Below are 9,624 nucleotides of genomic sequence, written 5' to 3' on the forward strand. Positions count from 1 at the left end.
TCAGGGCTCCGTGGGGCGGCAGAGCGCGTGCCAGCGCTTCACCAGCTCCTTTGGCCTGCGGAGCATCTCGTCCCAGTGCTCGAGCTCTTTGCCACGGGTGTACATGTACGGGCCCACTACCACACGGCCCAGTGGGTAGCTCTCTGCAGGAGAGGGAAAAAACCATGTCACTCTTAATCCTAAGGTCTGCGCTGACCTGTTTCCCATCCCCTGTTCTCTGAGATGCAAGCTCCTCTTCCCTAAGCATGAGCCACCCAGCACTGTTCCCAACCTGCCCCCCCCCCCCGACCTTGGAGGAGGAGACCAGGTGAGAGCTTGCATTGCAGCCTTGTCCCTCACTACCCCAGGCTACGTGAAACCCCACACATGTTGAATTGCTGTGGGAGAAGGCACTTTTATAGGAGGAAGGCCTCTTCCATTGCTTCTCCGTACACTGGGCAAGAGCATCAGGCATTAATATCTATCATCATCTGCCTCCAGGGAGAAGGTCCCATGTGCAAGTATCTCGGCCTCTCTGAGAGCTACTTTCTTTAATCAGAAGCAGAGACAACTCCACTTGAGGGTAGCCATTGAGTGCTGCCTACAACTGAGGTAGCCCCCGCTGGGCATCGCTCCACCACCACGTCCCCTGCTTCCCATTCGCCAGGCCTTACTGTCCCCTTCTGTGATCTGCAGCACCACCAGGCTAAGGCTGGCCGTGTCCAGCTCGTTGGGATCAGCCTTGAAGCTGAAGGTTTCATTGTACACAGGGTTGGCGGAGCCCAGGACAGCCGAAGTCCTCTTGCACTTGACGAATTTGTTGTGATTCATCAGAGACACCTTGACAAACACGCCTGTGGGGCAGTGCACAAACACTAGTGGGCAGGAGAAGTGGGCACAAGCTCAGCTCCTAAAGTGGGACCCCTGGCTAGAAGGGCATGCGCCCTCTCCGTAAGCACCAGGTTCGCACCACTTTCTGATTTCCGGCTGCCCTGGCCAGCGAATGTGACTGGAGCAAACAAAGAGTGTGATCCTTTATGACCCACAGAAACTTGGCTTCCATTTCCTTCCTCTGACTCCAGAAGCTTTTATGCTCCTCTGACCCAGCTTATTGGAACCTGGCACCATAGCCCAGCCTCCCTGCTGGGAAAGCATTGCCTATCGGGAATTCAGGCTCTGGGTCTTTTTAAATCCCTGCCCATCCAGAAGCCGAGGGCTTCGGGGTGGGGTGCAGATGAGTTCGGATGCTCTGAACTCCAGCAGGTAGCAAGCATCTTCCACTTGGCTGGGGGTCATGAGGTGAGCAGAGTCAGTGTCTGATTCTAGGATTCTGGAAGGCCAGGAAGCAGCAGCACTATATGGGTACCAGCACCCCCAAGGAGTAGGAGCCTTTCCTTAGGCATGGGAGGGTGGGGGAGTTGAACCTGCAGCAAAGGGACAGGCAAGGTAGGGAAGGCAGTTTAAAGAACCAAGACACTGCACCGAGGAACAGGAGGGACAGGGCAAGGTCTCCAGTCAGGGCAGAGCCCTCGGCTCCTACTGTTGCCTTAGAAAAGACTTTTGATCCACGGAGGGAGGGCAGGGCAAAGGAAGTGCTGAGTGCTTGCTCTTAGGCACATGAAGCACAATTTGGATGCCAGGTAGGGACGTTAGACTCTGCCTAGACCTGGGTAGGCTCACTAGGAGGAATCTTCTCTAGGACTGAGGGTGAGGGAGTCGGGGGTGACTCACTGACAACACCCCTGTCTTCCTGGAGCTGGAGACCCTTGGCGCGGAGCACGACCACAGTCAAGCGGCTCAGGTAATCATTGTAGCTGAGGCAGAACTGGAGATCACCAAACTCCGAGGGGGGCTAGGAAGGCAGAGATGGAAGCGCTCACTCCTGTCACTCTGGCAGGTGACAGAGGAACTCAGAATGATCTCCCTTCTCTATTGTACAGGTGCCCTTGACACACCTACATGGTTTCCTTTGAGATCTGCACCCATTTTATAGACAGGAAAAAATGATGTCTGGGTATTTGAAGACATAGGCATTCCCAAATCTAAAATGATCTGATACTCAGAACCTTTCAAATGTTAAATGTTAAGTTATATATCACGAAACATTGCTTTACGCTTCTCAGTGTGTGTGCATGCCCACATGCACACACATATAAGCATGTGCGTGTATGCTCACATGTGCAGGTCCATGCAGGGCCAGAAGAGGACTTTGGGCACTTTCCTCTATCACTCTCTGCCTCTGTCATTTAATGCCTCGAGACAGGGTCTCTTATGGAACCTGAAGTCCTCTGAGTTAGGCTGGCTGGTCAGCCAGCTCCCAGACTCTGTTTCCACTCCCCAGTGCCCACTTACAGGGTCATAAGGCTGTATGCCAGGCTATATGGTGCTAGAGATGTGAATTCAGGTTCTCTTTTCTCCAGGTACTCTTCCCTCTTACCCACGGAGCCATTTCTCTACTCCCATATGCTCAAAATTAGTTGAAATACTTTATAAAGACATACTTGCACATTGTGATTAATGTGGGTATAATGCACATTGAATTGGACTTGGGTACTCTCCCCCAAGATATTTCATTATGTATATTTAAATATTGCAAAGTCTGAAAAAATTATCTAAAATCTGAAACCTTCCCAGACCTAAGCATTCTGGACAAGAGATCTCCAACCTGTAGTAATGGGCCAGAGCCCAGTCTCTGGATTTTTAAAAAAGTTTGTGACTTTTTTTTCAGTCTCTAGATTTTAAAACCTGTTTGGGCTCACACGGGTCCTCCCTGAGGAATGGAAAAAAGGAGATAAACATTTCCCTGGACCTAGGCTTTCTCCCATTTGTTGTGTCCCTTTTCACGGCCTCTGACCCATGTGAGAATCCAAATGTGCATTTCTTTTTGAGCTAGAGTCTCGCTTACTTAGCCCAAGATGGCTTCCAGTTTGTAATATGAGCTAGTGCAGAGGCCCAGCAGCTTAAACCTGACTACCTGAGTTTAATCTCCAAGGCCTATGTGGTGGAAGGAGAGAAACAGTTCCTGCAAGTTGTCCTCCAGTCCTTACAAGTATGCCATGGCACCCCCGAATAGTTAAATAAAAATGTAATTAAAAATAATGTTCTTCTTCTGCCTCAGCATCTTGGATTTTGGGATTATAAAGGCGTTTCACCATACTTGGTTCCCAGATGTGGCTTTTCAAGTTGTTCCCGATTATCACTTGAGGGATCTCAGTATACTGCGTCTGCTTAGGTAAAAGTCCATCCTCTCCTGTAGGGCCTGAGCCCACCTCCCTGAGTCACTGTAGCTTGGTAACCATGTGCTGAGGGAAGATGCTGGCTTGGTGGTGCCAGGTGGCCCTGTGCATATCTTGGCTACCTACAGTATGCTGATTGATACCAAGTGGTATGAGTCTGGTGACCATCTTACCTCCAGGTTCTCAGCTTCCAGGTCTCTCCAGAGGATACGGTGCTGGTCCCCTTCCAGGGTCTCATTCTTCAGTGGGAATAGCACCTGTCCCAGGAGCTGGTGCTTCCTCTGCTTGTTTACATGGTACACAGAGAACTTCAGCACTCTCTGGGTGACACTTTTGCTGGATACCTGAGGAAGGAGAGGACCCCGGCCAGGGTCAAGTCTGGGATAATATAAAATGTTGGAGACGGGATACACAGCCAAACCCATGCTTCCTTGGGAACCCCTCTCAACAGTAAGGCTCAGCAACCTGGGGAAGTGTATACATAGACAAAGGCTTGAGACTCATTATACAGTTGTAAGACCCAAATTGAGTCTTATCTATTTGAGGCTCCCATGAATGAGATGAAAGATCGGGGATCAATACAAAAGCAAGAGGCTTATTAGTCCAGTGCACTGGGATGGCCTACATCCAGAGGAGAGGCAACCCTGAGCCCTCCGTCAGTATAGTTTTTATACACTTAGTAACGGGTGGGCTACAGCGATGGTGACTAGGCATGCAAGCATTGGTGGATTTAGTTGACTTTTAAATCGATTGGCTGCTGCCAAGTGGGTTGCATCTCAGGACCTATGCCCTTCATTCCAAGACTGTCCAGATAAGACACTTCTCCCTGGGAAGTGCCGTTATGGTGCCTACCTGGGTCTTGTTATCAAGACTCTTCCCCTACATTCCAGGGGCTGTCCAGATAAGGTTGAAGCAGTCCTTCTTGGAAGGTGTAGGACTGTAAAAGCCCTTAGTGGGAGAGGGGAGCTGTAAGATCCTCAGTGGGAGGGGGATGCCGTAAGGAGGGTGTTAGGGTCCCTCATAGTGTTTTGAGAGGACTGCTGCTCGGGGCCCCTTGGTACCCTAGTAACCAGAATCTGCCCTTGAAAAGTGTTTGCTTGCAGAAAAAGTATGCCAAAAATCATGACCCAGTCTTGTGGAGGTGGGATCACGATTCTTCTTGTCTAGGTGGTAAAATCCCAGTCTCTGTGTCTGGCCTACAGCAGATGGCCAAACAGTAGTGACTTGCTTCTTCAGATCCATCTTCCCAAAGCATGGAGGCTGGGATAAAGTTGGGGTTGGATAGTTGGTTAAACTGTTGATAATAAGAGACAGAGTGCTCATCCCTAAAGGGAACACCCTTTTAGCCCTCTCCCCATCCAAGGGTCAGGAAGCATCTAATAGAAATCGAAGAATGTAAGAATGGATTCCAGCACTTGGGAGACAGTTGAGTTTGAGAGATCAGCCTGGTCTATATAGAGCAACCAGGGTTATACAGTGAGGCCCTGTCTCAAAAATAAATAAATAAATAAATAAATAAATAAATAAATAAATAAATAAATAAAATAAAGACACAAACTTGGACTGTGCTTGGATGGAGGTACTTGAAGCAGCATTGAGGATATGATCATGATGATCATGCTGTATTGGAAACACATATTTGAAATTCTCAAGAATAAAGAAAAATTAATACTAAAAAGTCAATATTAAAATACCCCATGGCAAGGACTTAGCATCAAGCTGTAGCAAAGGAGGAGAAAAAGAAAGAAAAAAGAGCAAGACACCAAATTTGAATAAATACTAAGTAAGGTAATCCCCAAAAACAAAAACAAACAAATGAGACCCTTTGGTGTAAAAGGGAAGTGAGCTGAGCAGAGCAGGCTTTCCTGCTGCATCTCCCAGCTTTGGCTCCGGTAAGAGGACCTCCTCTGGCTGGGCCACACCTCTCCCGAGCTCTCAGCCTCCTGGAGGAAGGCCAGAACCATGCTACAGCCCCTGTGATCGCCTCTCTGGAAGTGCCTGGCCTCTCCTTTCAGGCCATTGTGCTGCACAGCTCTTGAGAAATGTTTGTCCAAGACCGATGGCCAGGTCCTTCTGGGAGGCCCTGTACACATGCCGTGGTTCCCAGGCTGCTGCAAGCATGGTGCGCAGGCTTCTTACCCAGTCTCAGACCCAGGGTGTGAGAAAGGCATCAACGGGCTGCAACCATGGCTCCTGTCCCTGACACCCCCAACAGGACAGGCAGTTTTTGCCCCAACTCAAATAGGCCTGAGGGTCTTCCTTGGATGACCTTGCTTATGATGCCCAGGGCATTGGGTCTCTTTCAACAGCTCCAGGGGCAGAGCCCATCCAGTAGACATTTCAAAATGTGCTTTTGCTTTCTTCTTCCCCCGAGGCAGCCAGGACAGGAGGAACCCAGTCTCTGACCACCTCTCTCTAAGCTTCATTAAAAACAAAACAAAACAAAAATCCCCAAACCAAAAAACCCTCATCTCCAGGGGCTACTTCCTGTAGATCCTGCTCCTGCCTCTGAGTAAAGCAGAGAAAGCTCAAATAATGTCTCAGAGGGCTGGGAAGCCCTGGCTGTAGGAAGCCAGGTTATCCTGCACAACGCTCCCTCTCAGGGAGCCCAAGGGCACTGGATACCTCTGCTCCAGAAGTACCTGGAAGAGGAAGTTCTCGTCAAACTGTGGGTTGCACGTTTTGTGTTTGGTCTTGGACTGAAGGAAGCGGCGCTCGTCAGGCAACAAGTGGAGCTTCACCAAGGTGCTGCCGGTCTCGGAGGGGACTTGCAGCTGCCGAGCCTTGATCAAGCCCACCAGCAACCGCTCCGACTCCTGCTGGTACTCCACGGAGAACCACAGCCGCCCCAGGCACCCATAAGGGAAGTCGGTCTCGCTCGTGTCTTCTGCGGACTTGTACAGCTCTGGCTTGATACTCCTGGTCACACGTGCAGCTCCTACAACAGAAGGGGAGGGAGGTCAGGCCGGCTTGAGAAAGTCAGGGTTATGGGGGGACAGTGGCCAGCTCTTGGTACACCCACAGCATGGCCAGGCCGCTCATTAGATGCCAGAGTCATTCCACTTGTCCCTCTGATTGCCCTCATCCCTGGAGGCCAGGGCTTATTTTTCTGGCGCACCATCCCCAGCACCCGCCCGGCTTCTCTCTGCAGTGTCTAAGGAAGGATAGTGACCAAATGTTGCCTTTCTTCTAACTCTTCGACTTAGAACGGGATAGCTGCATTGTATCTCGGGAGATCTTCAGAGGAAAGGAGTGACTGCTAAGCTCTGCTTTCACTCCCTATCCTTCCGCCCTCTCATCAGTCCATCAGCCTGGGGCAGGACTCAGTCCATTTCTGTACTAGGGCATGCATGAGTTCCAATTCTAGATTGAACCCTTTACATTTTTTGTTTTTGTATATATGTATGTATGACATACATGCATATATATGATGTGTGTGTATGGGCATGCATATGACATGGAGGGTGTGTGTGTGTGTGTGTATGTGTGTGTGTGTGTGTGTGTGTGTGTAGTCAGAGAATAATCCCATGGAGCCCATTCTTTCCTTTCACTTTACATGGGATCTGGGGATCACATGTAAGCAGTCATGTTTATGTGGCATGTGCTTTTTACCCAACAAGCCTTCTCATGGGTTCATACATCAAATTCTTGCTGCCTCTGTTCTTGGACAAAGCCCTGCTGACACCCAGTTACAAGTGAGGCTGTAGTTCCCTCCCCTTCAGAGGGTGGAACACAGTGAGGTTCAACTCCACAACAGCATATGAATGAGTATGGAGTGAAACAGGTACTTAGTGAATGAAGTACCAGAAACGCTGGCATCCTTGGGCTACCCACAGGAATGAAAGCAAATGGCCAGACCTAGCTAGATCAGTCCCTGCCCCTGGGAGGACTTACCAGGGTTGGCACTGGAGGTGCAGGTCATGTGCTCTGGGACAGGGCAGGGGTCCTGTGGGGTCACAGCCCAGTCACCACCATGTAGGGGCACCCAGTCTTGGCCTCGGTGAGAAGGGGGTACCACAAATGGTATACTTGGTAGCCTGTCCAAAAGAAGGGAAACCACATGTAGATAGAAAATGAGTTATGTGACCTCAATGCTCAGCCAAGAGGCTAAGTGCCAGAGGCTGGAGAAAGAAGAGCCAGCGAGAGCCAAGAGCATCACTTCTGGGGCTATGCTAGGACACACACACACACACACACACACACACACACACACACACACAAAGAGCTTGTCTACCCATAATAGTGTGATGTGATGTGGGAATCAGAGTGCAGCCTCTGACAGGCTGTCTGGCTTCTAATTCCTAGTTGTGGTAACTGGATCGATTTTTTTATATCCTCTGAGCCAGTTTTCCCAACCGGAAAATGGGGTTTACAAAGCCTGCCTCCAGCTTATTGTTAGGTTTCTGGGGGTTCCTTGGCATAGTTTCCAGCATGCTGATGGCCTGAGATAAGCACCCCACAACAAAACATTCCCTTCCCACTTTGTCCCACCCCACCGGCAAGTACTCAAGCAAGGACTTAGAGAAAGAATGGTCCAGAACCTCACCTGCCAGGCGGGGTCCCAGTGTACTGGCAGAGCCTGTCTTCTTTTCTGCTGAAGGCAGAGGTGGTGGCTGGGTCTGGGGTCTCTGGCAGTTCCTCATAGGTGAAGGTGGCACACAGCCTCCTCCACAGACAGCAGCTCACTCCGATCAGCAGCAGCAGCCCCCCAATGATGCCTCCTACCACCAAGGCCAGCTGCTCTGAGGCAGAGAGCACCAGTGCAGGCTGTGAGCCCGATGAGGAAAACCACCCAGCACCTCACACACTTCTGTCCTTGCGAGTGAGCAGAGTTAGACCATGCCCTACCCCTAGGAATGGCACATAAGTAGGATGTTTGCTGGTCTCAGCCCAAAAGATTTCCCTTGGGAACAGTGAGCCCTGAACTTGGTGGTGGCTGTACTCCAGAGCAGAAAGCAAACCTTCCCACATAGAGCCTCCACTTCCCTGGGTCCCTGCTAGGGTTTGGATGGGAGCCTGGGTGTGGGTGCCATGCACTTAAGAAAAGTCTAGGAAGGGATCACTGCCCCGTAGCTTGGCAGAGCTCAGTTTTGGGGGTGGGTGGTGGCGGGGAGACCTGGAATCAGATAGGAGTCTCCACAGGCTCTAAGCAGTGTGGAGTCATTCTCCCCCCCCTCCCCCCGCGCGCACACCTCCCTCCCCCCGCCGCCCTCTGTCGAGGGGAACTCATGCTTTCAGTAGAAGGTGGCAGGCAGTGACGCCCATTGTAACGTGTTTGGCAGATTTGAGAAATGGAGACCTAAGGATCTTTGGACTCCCACATTTTCGGGGACTCTGTATACTATGCCTGGAGCTATCAACAAAGCTTAGAGGCTTGGTTTCACTGGCTGGTTGCAGGGACTGTGGGCATGGGCTTTCCCAAGTTCAGGGTCTAGATAGCTGGTGAGAAAGCGGACCGGTACACATCTTAATGGCCACTGAGAAGAGCTAGCTGCACCTTTCACTCCATTTCCGAGATTGTTGTGGAGAGCAGACTCCGTGCCCTGGGACAGGGGTAGGAGGTGAGGCCACTTACCTGCCATGGGGTTGCTCCTGGGCGGACGCTCCAGTGCTCTTAAGACTCAGGCTGCTGCTTAGACAGCGCGGCGGGACCCAGCAGGCGGGCGTCTCCAACAGTGTAGCCTCCAGAAAGTAAAGGCTGTTGAGAGGTCGCCAGGAGGCTGGGCTCCAGCGCCCCAGGTCACGGCGACGCTCCGCCCTGGTGCTGGCCCGGGCCGGGAGGGGCTCAGAGTCCGGAAACCAAGAGCACCGGGAGGGGTAGGTCCTAGGTACCCTTGCCAGAGGCACGAGTAGCTTCCTGCCGCCCCTACCAGGTGAGGGCTTACTCCCATCACTGAGGATAGAGCAGAATCTTCTGCACCAGCGTCTGACAGTGGACTCCGCCTCTGGTATCTCACACATGGTGACCCTGGCATGAGCCGAGCCTGCGGTCACCATTCATCTCCTTCGAGGGAGTTGCATCTCCTTCTAGACTCCAGCCCAGTTTGGCTCCAGGGAGCCTCTCCAATCCCAGGCCCCGGTGTTCCTGTTAGTTAGACAAGACATCTATCTGTACGAGTTAATTCCTCCTGCTGCTGTGACAGCAGTTCCAAGGTCGGAGGCTGAGGTGTGCCTTCATGTAGCCTCTACCTGGAAGTTCAGTGGGGAGTCCTTTTCCAGTTGCTATGACAGCTTACTAGAGTTGTCGTCTTCATCTTCAAAGCCAGTTTGCAGCCTTTTCTAACCTTTGATTCTGGGTCTATATCTTAGTCAGGGTTTCTATTCCTCACAAAACATCATGACCCAGAAGCAAGTTGGGGAGGAAAAGGTTTATTCAGCTTTCACTGTCTACATTGCTGTTCATCACCAG

The 9,624-nt window shown here is 51.2% G+C and overlaps 1 protein-coding gene across 1 annotated transcript; it reads right to left on the reverse strand.

The window, feature by feature from the left end:
* SYT15B (synaptotagmin 15B) lies at positions 1-7,225 on the reverse strand (the record flags this gene model as incomplete). Its single annotated transcript, XM_080926450.1, has 6 exons — positions 7,110-7,225; positions 5,858-6,153; positions 3,389-3,559; positions 1,711-1,831; positions 654-833; positions 1-143 (listed from the first exon to the last, which is right to left on the reverse strand). Exons 1-6 carry the CDS (start codon positions 7,135-7,137, stop codon positions 1-3), a joined length of 939 nt encoding a protein of 312 aa, XP_080782576.1. The 5' UTR covers positions 7,138-7,225.
* Positions 7,226-9,624: the final 2,399 nt, after the last annotated feature.

The sequence above is a fragment of the Micromys minutus genome, assembly GCF_963924665.1.
Source record: "Micromys minutus genome assembly, chromosome: 12".
Classification (NCBI taxonomy): domain Eukaryota; kingdom Metazoa; phylum Chordata; class Mammalia; order Rodentia; family Muridae; genus Micromys; species Micromys minutus.